We start from the raw sequence: 15,483 nt of genomic DNA, 5'->3' as shown, positions 1-15,483 counted from the left end.
AGGCAATTCCAAAGAATGCTCAAACTACCATACAATTGCATTCATTTCACATGCTAGCAAAGTAATGCTCAAAATCCATCAAGTTAGGCTCCAACAGTACATGAACCAAGAACTTCCAGATGTACAAGCTGGATTTTGAAAAGTCAGAGGAACCAGAGGTCAAATTGCCAACATCTGCTGGATCATAGAAAAAGCAAGTGGATTTCAGAAAAAAACATCTACTTCTGCTTCATAGAGTAGACTAAAGCCTTTGACTATGTGGATCATAACAAACTAAAAAATTCTTCAGGAGATGGGAATACCAGACCACTTACTTGCCTCCTGCAAAACCTGTATGCAGGTCAAAAGCAATAGCTAAAACTGGACATGGAACAATAAACTGGTTCCAAATTGGGAAAGGAGTATGTCAAACTTGTATATTGTCACCTTGCTTATTTAACTTCTATGCAAAGTGTATCATGTGAAAAGCAAGGCTAGATGACTCACACATTGGAACCAAGATTGCCAGGAGAAATATCAATAACCTCAGATAAACAGATGATACCACTCTAATGGCAGAAAGTGAAGAGGAACTAAAAAGCCTCTTGATGAAAGTGAAAGAAGAGAGTGAAAAAGCTGGCTTAAAACTCAACATTAAAAAAAAAAAAAACAAACTAAGATCATGGCACCCGATCCCATCACTTCATGGCAAATAGATGGGGAAACAATGGAAACAGTGACAGACTTTATTTTCTTGGGCTCCAAATTCACTGCATATGGTGACTGCATCCACAAAATTAAAAGACATTTGCTTCTTGGAAGAAAAGCTATGACCAACCTGGACAGTGTATTAAAAAGCAGAGACATCACTTTGCCAACAAAAGTTCATATAGTCAAAGTTATGATTTTTCCAGTAGTCATTTACAGATGTGAGAGTTGGACCATAAAGAAGGCTGAGTGCCAAAGAATTGATGCTTTCAAACTGTGATGCTGGAGAGGACTCTTGAGAGTCACGTGGATAGCAAGAAGATCCAACCAGTCAATCCTAAAGGAGATCAGTCCTGAATATTCATTGGAAGGACTGATGTTAAAGCTCAAGCTCCAATACTTTGGCCACCTGGGATTCTCCAGGCAAGAACACTGGAGTGGGTTGCCATTTCCTTCTCCAATGTGTCAAAGTGAAAAGTGAAAGTGAAGTCTCTCAGTCATGTCCACCATTAGCAACCCCACGGACTGCAGCCTACCAGGCTCTTCCATCCATGGGATTTTCCAGGCAAGAGTACTGGAGTGGCTTGCCATTGCCTTCTCCGAGTCAAAACATTTCTTATAAGGCAAAAAAAAGAAACTGACAGTGAGGCTATTGAGCAAACTGCTCAATAGGAAACCATTTTCCAGATAAAAATGATTTGTAAATTCAACATAATGTAATAAATATAAAGTTATTTTTAATATAAGTTTTATGTTTATATTTTTATATTTTAGTGTAATATAAATCTATTGCCTTTTATTCTTAGAAATCACAACTTGCCATCTCCATTCAATGTCAAACAGCATTAAAAAAAGCAAAATATATGAAGAAAATAAGAATCTCTTTCAGATCAAAAGTCAGAACTCCAATTTATTTAGTCAGACCTGGTTAATCAAAATTACTTTGGTCCCTCCATCATTATTCAGATCAAAACTCTTTTAGATTTACAAGTCAATGGAAGATGCATTCAGCAAGACCGACTTAATAATTAAATCCTGTAGACATTTAAGTCTATGAATAAGCTAGGGACGGGTTACTCAATTGTGATTAAATGTTCTACTTGGTTAAGTATTTTCATAATATAACCAATAAATTAGGGACTAGAACTGAATAAATGAATGAATCAAAAGAACGGGATTGCATGTGCTGACAAAAACTTGGAGGTTGGCAAGTAAGCAACAGAGATTTTGCTACCCAACATTGTTAACTAAACCATAACTCCATGACTGCTTATTATGACTACCCACTGATCTTCACTGCCTATTGTCAGAGACAGATATTCTATATGATTTTGAATAAGTAAATCCTTTCCTTAGTACTCTAGTATTTGCCTACATATCCCTGGTTCTGAAAGTTAGATGTTCCTTTTTTTCCTATTCCATTTGTCCTAAAGTGTCATTTTTCAGTAGCTATGACAGATTTATTTTTTATAATTAGTTTGCTCCTTGTCTTTCTATTTTCCCCACGCTTACTATAAGAGTAGCATGCTGGTCCTCCTCTTTTCCTACTGAGAAAGATGGTCCAACTGGCAATGATCTATTAGCTCCAGCAAACAAGAAAATGGTGCACCAGCCCAACTTGCCTCCCAATCACCCTTGCAGGAAGCACATCCACATTATCAGACAAAGAATCAAACAGAAGAAAAACTACTTAAAAACCAGAACCGAAGAGCCTACATCATTCATTGTTCACAAGGAAAGATACCTTTCTCTTCTGCTAATTCTTAGAAACTTTGGTAGTTACCAGTGTAAACTGGAACAGTATTATCAATCAATAGGCCTAAGATAATCTTTTATAAAGAATATGAGACTGTTTCTTTGCTCATTTACCACTCTGCTCCAGCCATCATACACACGATCTTTAATATAATTCCATAGTGTTATCTAAGAGGGACTTATCAATAAAATAGACCTTTCTTAACATTATTCTATATTTCCTTTTTTGAAGAAAAAAGATATATCATTTTAATGATAATAATAATATATAATTATTATTTTTCTTAAATATGCTTGTATCATCAAATTCCTCTGAAATTATGATTCACAGAAAGATGCTTATTTGCCATTAGGAACAAATTTCAAGGGATACTAAAGTTTCTTTAATATATGTGATTTTAATGTCAAGCCTAACCTGAAAATTCAGCTTCATTTTATAGCACTGGTTTATCAAGTTGGGCTTTATTCTTCTTGTTTTTTCTCTCTTCCTGTAATACTATTCAGCTCTAATAACCATTGTATGCAGAAGGAAAACCTGAAAAACTAAAGGGCACAAGAAGGTGCTTTTCATCCTTAGTTTCTTTAGAGCATTCTTGGTACAATATAACTAAAAAGTTTTGTGGAATCCCAGGCTCACTAGTGGTTCCAGAAAGGACAGATGTCTTTAGAAGTCATGTTCATCCCCAATATATTCTTCAATGTAATCTGCTCAGTGTTAAGAACAGCATTTTGTAGAGCTGCTAAGATTAGGCACCTCTTAACCTTCAAATCCAAATCTGCAAACTGCCTATTGCCTCCAGCAAACAATCCTATTGTTATAAATAAACAAAATTTATTCCTGCATAGATTACATTCTATATATTTGGCAGCTGAGCAGTCAATCTAGATTTCTAATTGTTATTCAACTGTCTGTACTTCATTAAATAATATACGTATTAAAATCTACCAACATCCTTATGGTAGATTTATCTTTCTTCCAGACATAACTTGAAACGTAAACAGACATAGAATAGGAATAATGCATGCTTGATACAGAAGTATAAGAGGCTTGTTTAGCCAATATATAGTCTGAATTATTTATCTGGATAATAATAAACAGGACATAACAGGACAAGCAAGACATGGTTTTTGGATTCAGATTCCATTCCAAAGGTTTTCAGGAGTCATCAGGATCACATACATACCTGTGGCACAGGATCCTTCAGACACCACCAGTATCTCACTCTGCTGTTTGCACGCGGCCTGCCGCAGATAACACTCATTCTGATAGCTCTCCCCATTGGAACCACACACAGGCACATAGTCACTGTTGCACTGGGGAGGACACAGATGTAAGCCTGTGATTAGTACTGGAGTTTACGTAAATCTGACATATTGAACAGAAACCATCATTTACAAAAGAAAGCACTTGTCTTTGTTTTCAGTGATCCCCACTGTATCCAGCAAGTCTTTGACCTTGTAAGAATATCATTCAAAGATATACAAAAGCAATGTCCAGTAAGCCAACTGGTCATCTGATTCAGATGGGGGAAAATCAGCTTCTAAATAAGGAAAATCCAAGAAAGTGATAGGATGAGAAATAATAAAAAGGTATAACAACAAAAGTATCAATATTATTTTTTTTTCTGATATATGGCCCATCTGGCTTGTTGGAAAAAATGAGAACATGTTATGACATTCTAGCTATGCAAAAATAGTGTCTATCTGTTTTTGGAGCAGAAGTATATAGCTTAAATGCCAAAGAACTCAGTTACTCTTTAGTATGTTTTCCTCTGTTGAATTTGAATCTTTACAAATTCTTAAATATTTGGATAAGACATCTGAATTCCTAATTAAAGTTTCATATATCTTTATATCATTGGATATTGACAGAGATACAGTGTAGAAAGAAACAACAGACTATGTAATACAGAAAAAAAGTCAACTACTGAACCATATGTTAACTTGATTATTCAAAAGTATGAGTATTAATGCATATTTCATAAAACAAAAAGTTCATTTTAAAACAACTTACTTCCAAAAATGTACACATTTTATAATGGAAATCAGGCAACCTGCAGGGTATACTCATTACAGCACAATCACACTCTAAGGCCTTGGAGATACTTGGCTGTGTTCTATACCTGCTAATTACACCAGTGATATGATTATCTCATGATTACTACCACTGATGGGCTACATTGTTTAATTATAACAAATGTAATGATCAAGACAATTATTTATAAATACTCACCCATGCCAGAAATTAAGTACAGTAAGACAAATCATGCATATACATGCATGTGAAAATGCTTTTGTGTTTTCTATTTCTTATTAAAATACTTGGATTTTTGATCTGCTAATTCATAACATATAAAGTAAACCAATGATTTAGTGAAATGGCTAGGGTTTTAATCTTTATAATAATATTTCTAAAAATTTCTCAAAAGTTAAATTCAACTCAAGGACTTTTACACAAAAAAGCAAATTTTAAAGAGTTATAATCTGATGACAAACCTGAGGTTCATTTTCTCAGTCTATTTTCTTAATATATCTGTACTTCCTTTCCCAATCAACCATTTAGCTCTTACTCTTTACCTTTATGTAATAATAGATTTGAACCATTTTTTAAATGATATAACACAATGTTCTCTGAAATGAAAGTTTTTTGAGTCTGACTTTGCATCTATTGAAAAACTTAAATATAATTTTTCACAAATAGTTACGTAGTATTCTCCCAATAGTAAATTCAAATTGTATGACACTCATAATAACCATAACTGCTAACAAGGTAATTTAGACACCAAATTATATCTATTTAGATATTATTTAAATATGATTAGGTTGAAATATTTTAAATATGACATAATTTCTAGTTTCTAGTCTAGTCATTCTGGAAGTTTCTATTCCTTTCCATAGTTACATTATATGGCTCATGGACTCAGACGATCTACATTATTATATCTGGAAACTATTTTGATAGGAACTTTTCACTCATGAGGATCTTTAATTCAACAGGCAACTCACTTTCCAAATATACATATATCTGAAAATTGACCCACCATAAAACTGAACATTTTTATCACTGCTAATAAAAAAGGCAATAAAAAAATGTCAGTAAAGAGTTAAGTTTTCCAATAAACAGTATTGAAGAGACATCAAATACATGTGAGTGGTGCTGATGTCAGAACTGTGGCCGGGGAGGCAGGTGGATGGACCAGTGTTTGATAAATGGGCTGTGTTCAGGATCAGGACAATGTAGGGAGGATCTACAAGGACCCACTAAGACTACTGAGAACATGGAAGACAGACCAGAAAGAAGTGAACAGCTGGTAACATAGTCAGTAGACTTGCTGACCCTTTCAGTAGGCAAATGAGAGTCATAATTACTGCAAATGGCTGGGCTAGTTAGCTCCTCATGCTTGTGTCCTAGCATTCTTGTTCTGGGTTACCTTTTAATCTTCATCTCCAACCCTGGTTACAATATTTTGTGTCTAGATGATCTGGATCCACATTTCCTTCTTTCTAATCCCTAGTATTTCTCTATTTATCCTTTTCATCTACCTCTGTAGATTATTCAGATATAGTCAGTAGATGGGGAGTGAGGGGTAGGAAGTATTTATTATCTCTGTCAAGTGCTAGTACACAATGCTGATATGCATCTTAAAATACGAAATAAACTGATAAAGTGTTCATATGCCACTTCTGAGGGATGGAGTAAGCCAAATGTGAACAGTGCTAAAAACAGAGCTGCCAAGTTCTAAGCACAAGCCAAAAGGGAGATTTGTATGGAGTTGAAAAGAGCTTAACTGTAGATTATCAGCACGCTGTTCTTGGCCCTTAGTACCATGACTTGCACTCATTAAAATGAATAACACACGGAGGAAGTATACTCTAAATCACTAAGGCTTAGGAGTGGAAGTCTCGTCCCATGTTCTCCCATTTCTGAGTGTAGGACCTTGTGTATATCACTCAGCAATAAAATATTTAACAAGTTTATAGCTCAGTTCCCCCATTTGAAATGGTTAACTGGGGCATTTGGGAGGATTAACTGAGTCATGTTTCAAAATGCTTTGGAATATTCATTTATAAAAAGAAATGTAAATTATTTGCCTTTCATGATATATACTTTAACTAGCAGAGTTAGCATCTAACATGGACACCAAGGCATGCATGTCTAAAATTGGAAAAATAAAGGAAAACAGACTAACCCTAAGTATAAAAAAGAGCTTACTACTACATTAAAATATGCCTAATTTTGAAAATAATTTTTTTTAGTGGTAACCATGAACATTGCTCAATTTCAGAGGAAGGGACAGATTCAGATGTTAGGTGACTTGCTAAAGGCCACATTGTTGGCTGGTAAGAGAGAAAAACAAGACTCAAGCCCAGATGGTTAAGCTCATAAATGTATGTGTTGTCCAAACTTCCTCTCAGGGGAAAAGTGATTCTGCTTTCCTTCAGATGTTTTAAAAATCTTAAGTTTATTTTCCAACTTTGTGTTTTTCAGTGAATGATTTTGTTCCAAAATTTCCACATTGCTTAAGAAAGCAGCAACATGTTACACCAGTGAATTCAATGACTTGATGCTCTAGAATATCTGGCATTTGTTTTGCTACAAATGAAGAAAAAATTCATGTGAGCAGTTTTTCATATGATTTATTGCTTGTTTGATTAATAACAATTTCTTTTAACTGAGATTTCAGCATCTACTTATATTTTATATATTGCATAACTTATATTTTATATATTGCCGGCACCTTCCCTAGTCTGGCATGTAGAAGGCGCTCCACAGATGTTAAGTGAATTCTGTTATATTCCCACTTGTCAAAGGCTTTGGAATAATGGTTTAGGATATGGCATGTTTCTCTTCCAAAAAAGCAAAAGATAAAAAACCTGCATATGTCCCAATCCTCTGATCATTCCATAGGTAACTTTTACTTCCCTGTGACTACATTTTTTCATATGGAAATTTTTTATGATTTTAAACAAGTTGGGCAGGCCTGTGACTATGATAAAAGTGACTCATATGACTTCTGAGGCTAGGTCATTAAAGGATGTAGCCTCTACCTGGCTCTTTCTCACTCTCTGGATGCTCACTTGCTCTTTAAACTCAGCCACTGTGCTATGAGGAAACCCAAACTAGTCCAAACAGAGAGATCTACATGGAGAAGGACCAAAGTCCCCAGCTAAAGGTCCAGTATATGAGTGAGTCCTGAGAGGAGTACAGAACCAAGCCTTTGAGTTCCCTCCCCAACTCAGCTAACGCCAAGAGGAGCAGAGATGAGATGCTTCCATTAAGCCCTGTCCAACTGCAGATTCAAGAGCAAAATAAATGTTCATTGTTTTGAGCCACTAAGTTCTGAGCAATTTTTTCTACAATTCTAGTTACTGGAACTATTACAGATCTAGGGCATGGCTTATTAAATGAAAACAATCAAATTAAACGATATTTGTAAAACATAAGGCTTCACCATATTTTTTAATTATAAAGTGATCACTGATCATTACATATTAATTGATCTGATCAGTGGTATCTACGAATAGATGCATCTGTGACTTCTTTTCTTCCTTTCTTTCTTCTTTTATCCATTCATCCAGCCAGCCAACTAGCCAGCCATTTGTCCATCAACTGTTTCTAAATTTTCATCCCACGGTTATTTACCAGAATGACCAGGATACCATTTGGTATGCAGAGAGCAAGGTAAGATGAATGAGATTGCAGGCTATTTATGGAACTCATAATATCATCTAAGAATTAGTTGTACTATTTTTGATATCAAGTTGTGTATAATAAATTGGCACTTCTGTTGTTATTATTAATGTTTTTATTTGCATATGGGCTTCCCTAATGGCTCAGCACTAAAGAATATGCCTGCCAATGCCTGCCAATGCATGAGACAGAGGATCGATCCCTGGGTCAGGAAGATTCCCTGGAGAAGGAAATGGCAACCCAGTCCAGGATTGTCGCCTGGAAAATCTCATGCACAGTGACTAAACAACAACATAATGTCCTAGAAAAAAAATTAGATTTGGTGTCAAAAGACCTAGATTCTTGCTGTAGGATCACCACTTAGTTATAAGTTATTTATATTTATGAGCCTTAATCTCCTCATCTGTAAATGGAGGAGAAAATAATTACCTCACTCAAATACGAGAAATAAATGAGATAACATGTTTGAATGGTAGAATATGATTATTACAAATCGTCTAAGAGGGGTGAAGATAAATATTTGTTCACCTTAACGTTCCAATAGTAATTCAAACTGGAAAACGATTACACACACACATACCCAATACTCTTTGAAGTTTATCTCTCAGCCAGAAATCATAGTTTGCACCCCATTTTGAATAGAAGAATTTGGACTTTTATCTGAAATCAGGAGAAATAGAGTAGATGACTTAAACTGATCTAGAACAGTATATAGGAAAATGGATTTTTCAGGACATCAGCCTTTTCATCAGACTGAGCAAAACAAAAAAATTCTCAAATTCATTTGAAAGTATTGGAAATACTGAGTCAAGATACTCCTAGCTTAAAATATCTTATCTATTTTTCTTTGCACAACTTGTACATTTTCTTTGATCTTGAACTTAATTCAGCCACTCTATATTCCTGGTGCGTGCAGAGTCTAAATTTTCCACTAGGGAAATGTTTATTTTCACCTGACAGACTGACAACTATTGCAAAGCACAAACTAATAGCAGCAGTAATCTAGTAGTAAATGTAAAATGCTACAGGCATTAGGAAAAGAAAATTTACATTTTAGTTTCTTATTAAAAATTGCATTCACTCCCCCAGCCCTGTCCCCTGCAATCTATCCCACTTAACGATTATCTAAATTAATGACAAATGTAACTGGTTAACCAAATGCATAAAAAAACATAAATATCTTTGCTGATAAAAGTTTTACCAAAACCCTTTGTGCAACCTGAAAACTGAACACAATTTCTTTAAAAAGAAAATTATACATTTTCTTTTAGTAGCATGCATCCATTTTTAATTTTATGAACTCTTTTTTTTTCCCTCTTGGTGAAATCTTGTTATAATTATGGCTTTCCATTTGAGGAACATTCTTCTTGGTTCATTTTATATCATTCATGGGTTCACATCTTATGTCTACCCTTGGTTATGAAAATAAGATATATTTATTGGAATTACAAACTAAAAAGAAAAAAATTGACAAAATCCTGTGGGCTTTTAATTAATAACTTATCCAACTTATTTTTCCCTCAGTTAACGCTTGGGGAAAATATGACTTGCAGGGTTCTTATGCTCCATCTCTCTCAAGTAGTTCACTGAAAGAACATAATTAAATTGTTCAGTATGGCTGGAGACCTTAGAAATTGGTATTGCATGAATATTAAATATGCATGAATGTTTCCAATACTCTAGTATGGTTTAAAGACTATAGTATGGCCACAGCAATACGTACCTACCAGGTGGTGGTGCACTGTACTAGTATCAGCTGTTTATTAATTTTCTTGGAAAGAAAAAAATAATGTCCGAGAAGTTTTCAGCTTATTGATAAGCCATTCAAACCATATTTAAATGTGAATTCTCTTCTCTCTATCACTGGGAGATGATGTTAAATCTATTTAAATTTCATCAACAATTCTAAATATTACACATAGTTTGCCCTCCAAATCTGGGGCTTCTACATCCACAGATTCAACCAACTTCAGATTGAAAATATTTGAGAAAAAAAATTCCAGAGAGTTCTAAACAGCAAAACTTGAATATGCCACTTCAGTTCAGTTCAGTTCAGTCGCTCAGTCGTGTCCGACTCTTTGCGACCCCATGAACCACGGCACGACAGGCCTCCTTGTCCATCACCAACTCCTGGAGTTCACTCAAACTCATGTCCATCGAGTCTGTGATGCCATCCAGCCATCTCATTCTCGGTCGTCCCCGTCTCCTCCTACCCCCAATCCCTCCTAACATCAGACTCTTTTTCAGTGAGTCAACTCGTCGCATGAGGTGGCCAAAGTATTGGAGTTTCAGCTTTAGCATCAGTCCTTTCAATGAACACCCAGGATTGATCTCCTTTAGAATGGACTGGTTGGATCTCCTTGCAGTCCAAGGGACTCTCAAGAGTCTTCTCCAGCACCACAGTTCAAAAGCATCAATTCTTCAGCGATCAGCTTTCTTCACAGTCCAACTCTCACATCCATACATGACCACAGGAAAAACCATAGCCTTGACCAGGAACTAATTTGTATTTATTTTGCATTTACAATGTTTACATTGCCTATACATTATATAATACATAATCTGGAGATGACAAAGTATACATGAGGATGTGCATAGGTTATATATAAATTCTACATAATTTTATATAAAGGACTTTAGCATCCTTGGATTTTGGTACTTGTGGTGGTGGATACTGAGTGACCTATAGATAATGAGTAGATACTGAGTGACCACTGAACTATCACAAATTTTAGACTTGAATTTGAGTTCTAATATTTGATTTGTTTTATATCCTTTTTGATTTTTTTTTCAAATTTTGCTTACAATCTTGGAAAAGTTTTCCCTATCCCCAGTATATAGTTTCCTTAATGGGAATATTTTCTGATTGAAACATCTTAGATTTCATGTGTATTTTAAAAAGTAATTCCATAACACTTTAAGATATCAGTAAGCATGTATATTACTTGAATTATAAAAAACATATTGAAAGAGAAAAGTTTTAATATTCACATGGTAGAAAGCTTTTGTTAGATGATGACTATAATAACGAAATTGAGCTCTATCTTTAAAAAATACTAATAATCCAGTTTTGATAACATCACTGGGTAATCTCTCTTTTAATTTTTATTTATGATTTTAACATTAGGCAAAGCACATTTTCCTCAGGTTTATGAAATGACTTTTGTCTATTTGCATTCTTTCAGATTCCTAGGAATTGTAATTGAATGTGGTATCCATGAAAAGTTGACAAGTACTAATAAGTGTCATGATATCCAAACTAGCACAGTAGTTTTGAAGTCACATTGATAAGGAGTTAATTTAAAAACTCAACTAGATTTCCAAAATAATAAAACCCAATACTACTAAAACAGAGCAATATAATCCAAAGAAGATAGCCTAAATCAAGAGAACAAAAGTATAAACCCACACTTTTAATCCAACAACAATTTTGGCTATTATGTTGACTTATGCATGTTAGAAGGGACACAGAAACCTACTTTTCTGTTGATACACCAAAAGGACAACCTGAAGCTTTCTACCTCCAGTGGCATTTATAACTATTGCACATACATTTCTCTAAAAAGCTGTGTCTTTTTGACATCAGTTGGGTCTCTTGCCAGTACTTTTGTTTGATGCCAGCTTTCCTCTTAGCTTGCATAGCTATAAATTGCCAAGTGATGGGCAGTTAAAGAAGATCTCTGCTTTGCAGTCTCATTAGTAAATTAGAAGATGCAAATATCAGCTTTCTTACCTTGAACTGACAGACGCATGTCACAGTGTCTCCAATTCTTAAACATTCCCCATCAAATTTACAGGTGTTAGTGTCACAGAGGAAGAGATCATTTTCTCTGTCATCATAACCTCAAATTTAAAGAGAACATGCCAGTCATTAAATGTTACAGACTTGAACAACAACAACAAAAGAAATATCTTGAAGCTTTAAAAGAATTGTCCTAAATTTTAATTCCAACAACCACAACTGTACTACAAGGTCATTCTTTACTGATAACCTGAAAAAAAAATCTAGTTAAGTGATTAATACTTGTTTCTCTTTCACAATTCTTTTCTAGTCAGTTGTCTTTGAATATTCTACTTTTTTTTGATGATGCTATTTTATTTTAGTTTGGGTTAATACTGGCAGAAGTGAATATTTAACATTGCTTTGTTGTTTCATTATTTTTTCTCATGAAATAGACTATAGTTTATGACCTCCAAACTTCACATTTTAGAAGAGAGTTGGCGATGGTCTCAGAATGTCCTTTCATTATTCCTCCATTTTTAATCATTCTTTTGCTTTAAGATCTGCAACAACCCCTTATTTGGAACTTCTCCAGACAAAGAGGAAACAAAGCTCCAATAATAAAGATAAACAGGCACAGTGCTTTTTCTGATGGTCTGTCTGACTCAAACGAAGATTGATCACCCCTAAGTTAACAGGGGTAGAGGGGATACCAGATTCTTTCTAATCTGCCTGGAAAACCAGTTTATTTTCTCTAGTTTCTGCAAAACCCTGTTAGGTATCTGGTAATAATGAATTTCTTAACTATCACCCCCAATTTCATATTTAAGTTAGTTATTTCCTAAAACAGTACCATAGCTAGGGATGAAGCAAACTAGTCATGTTGGGTTACAAATCTATCAACATTTCAAATAATTGATTTGGCAGGTTGCTTAATATTCCTATGATGAAGCACCTAAAAAGTGATTAGGTACCTGCAAAGTGGGACTGAGTCTTTCCAAAATAACACAGATGCATGCATGAGCCATGAGTAAGTTAAAGAGAACATGTTTAGCTTTATGAAAATGAAAAATTTAGAAATTCCCCAAAACAGAACAAAGGCAATATATTGACCCAAATTTAACAGCGTTACAAATTTCAACTCGTCTTTAAAAAGCACAAGCCACACGATGTATAATAATTTTCGTCATGGAATTTACATCAGTCACTACCCAGCATGGCATATTCTTTATCCTATGAGTTACAGTTGGTCATTTTCTCTTCTCCAAAGTTACATACACTTCAGCTCGCATACATCTCTAAAAGCCACTTTATTCAGAGCTAGATTCAACTTCGGCAGAATTATATATACAGGAGATGAAAAATTACATACACACTGGCTAAAACTAGAACAGACCAGACCTAGGGGACAATACCCAGGCATGCTAATGGAGTTTAAAATGCCCCCAAAACCACAATCGCGCAGGTAGTTATGGGCTGTCACGCTGAAAGGCGAAGCTACTCGAACAGTGCAGCAACTCCTGTCCTTGGCTCCTATTTAATTGGGAGACTTCAGCAGAACCAAGCTTGCCAAGCTCTCGCATTCAGCCTCTGAAGGGACCTAAGCAAGCAAGAAGTGCAAGAAGAGCGCCTGACGCACTCCAAGGAAGCCTGCCCAGAAATGGAGGAGCCGGCGCCCACTCGGGTCGGTTCCGCCCTCCGCCCGCCTATGCGTGAGTCTGCGGGGCCTTGGTCATACCCACCCCGGCCTGGGAGACGGACGAAAGATTCTTGTCTCAACTTCCTTCGACCATTTAGGAGCTAGGAGAGGCAAGAGGGAGGCATCTCGGTGATGCAAAAAGAACGTCTTTTGCAGCCAAGTAGAGAAGGAGCTGTATATGCGAGTGGGGGAGGGGGTGGAGGGGCTGAGAGACAGAAACTGAATGTCTTGGAAACCCAAGCTCCACTAGAATTTGTGTGACCCGGTCTTGAATGCCAGACAAGTGCACTCTCATGGTACTTTTGCTAGTAATCATTGTTTCCCCTGCAGTCACCGTTTGATTTATTGCTTTCTCGCTCGTTCTACCTCATAAAGTTATTTCTCTCTGGTTTCAGCTAGACTTCTTTCTTTAATGATAGAAAAGGTTCTGATTTAGTGTTTCTTCAAGGACTGGTCCTCTTTTCAGGGAATCCACAAAACCTCCCGGTTTACTATTTCTTAAAATCTCCGCAGCTCCAATTTAAGTGCAAGGATTCAAAGGTTCCTTTACCTGCACTTTCTGTGCACCGCCCCCTCAGGACCCCCTCCCCTTTCCTTAGCGGCCTGGAACAGTTCTCTGGGTGGAGGTCGGTGGTCTCAACGGTTTGGGAGCGTTGGAGCGGAGGAGCTGGGGAGACGCACTTGGGTAGGTTGGTCTGTGCTGGAAACAGCGCGTTTCCTCTGCGGGGCTAAGAGGTCGAGGGGCTGGGGTTTCGGACTTACCAGAGCAGTTCCAGCCGGTGGGCGTTTGGCAGTCACTTAAGGAGGTAGGGAAAGCTGCGAGCTTCACCGGGCGGGCTACGATGAGCAGCATCACCGGCAGCAGCAGCAGCCAGCAAAAGCCCTCGCAAAGTGTCCAGCTGCTGCACTGCCGCGGGGACTCCCACAGCACCATGACTAGTTCGCGCAACTCTGCAGCAGCAAACGGCTTTGGGAGAACACAAGATCGCGGGGGTCAGGCAGCGGGCTACTGAGCATCCCGCGGACGGCGGCAGCGAAGGCGGAGGCGGCGGCAGTGGCACCTGACGGGGAAGCAGCAGCCAAACCCGCGCATGATCTCCAGAGTTTCAGCAACATCCAGTGACCCGGCTCAGCCCCGGGAGCTAGAGGGTCGTCTACGGAAAAGCTGCGCCGGGGACGCGGGAAGCTGCTGCCATAAGCAGAGGGCTCTGGCAAGCCAGGACAGCCAGAGGAGACCGGAGTCCAGAGAGCAGACGAGAGGAGCCCAAAGAAGCTGGGTGGAGGGAGAGTCAAAGCGCCCCGCAGCCTAGCAGCCGCCTCTCGCGCTCTGCTGCCCGCATCCCTCTGGCGTTTGGGAAGCAGCAGGTCCTTAGCCCGCCCGGGATCACGTGGGAACTGGCAGTCGGGCGTTGATTGGCTGAGCGGGATGCAGGTCCCGGGAGGGAGGGGTCGGCGAGGAGGTGCTAGGAGGAGACGACGGCGGATGCCACAGATGGGCTAGCTCACCAGGCGCTGGCCCGAGTTGGGCAAGGCGGGGATGGCTCGAGTGAGAATTGCGGGCTGCAGGGCAGGCGACTCCCTCACCTTTAAATACCACCTGCTGTTTCACTCTCTGCCCCAGGACGCCCCCTACCGAGCGCTGGGTCAGATCTAGCGCCCCTCTTCGTGCGTGATCCCGGGCTGCTAGCGGCCGCCGCGACTGGGTGGCGTCTCTCGGAGCTGGAGCTGCCGAGGGTGGATATGGCCGAGGAGCGGTCGCAGCAGACAGGAAAGGGGAAAGCGGGCACCGAGGAGAGGGCGTCCTGCTGGCGCCCGGCGCTCCAGCGTGCGGGAGCGCGCCGCCTGGCTGTGACGGGATACAGGCTGGGAATATCGCCGCGGAGAGCCCACGGACGTTTCTCTAGGGAGTAGCAGGAAGCAGAAGAGGGT

At 38.2% G+C, this 15,483-nt stretch overlaps 1 protein-coding gene across 1 annotated transcript in view; it reads right to left on the bottom strand.

Moving 5' to 3' along the window:
- TMEFF2 (transmembrane protein with EGF like and two follistatin like domains 2) overlaps positions 1-14,885 on the bottom strand; it is a 291,379-nt gene extending 276,494 nt beyond the window's left edge. Inside the window, exons 1-3 of the mRNA XM_055398363.2 lie at positions 14,317-14,885; positions 11,868-11,977; positions 3,627-3,756 (exon numbers count right to left, since the gene is read on the bottom strand). Coding sequence (XP_055254338.1) covers positions 3,627-3,756; positions 11,868-11,977; positions 14,317-14,488 — 412 coding nt within the window. The 5' untranslated portion in view covers positions 14,489-14,885. The remainder of the gene's footprint in view (positions 1-3,626; positions 3,757-11,867; positions 11,978-14,316) is intronic.
- Between the last annotated feature and the right edge of the window lie 598 nt (positions 14,886-15,483).

The sequence above is a fragment of the Moschus berezovskii genome, chromosome 2 (genome assembly GCF_049115385.1).
Source record: "Moschus berezovskii isolate FMDL1 chromosome 2, NW_MosBer_1.0, whole genome shotgun sequence".
Classification (NCBI taxonomy): domain Eukaryota; kingdom Metazoa; phylum Chordata; class Mammalia; order Artiodactyla; family Moschidae; genus Moschus; species Moschus berezovskii.
The sequence above is the reverse complement of the archived record's forward strand: the minus strand, read 5'-3'. Positions and strand labels throughout refer to the sequence as shown.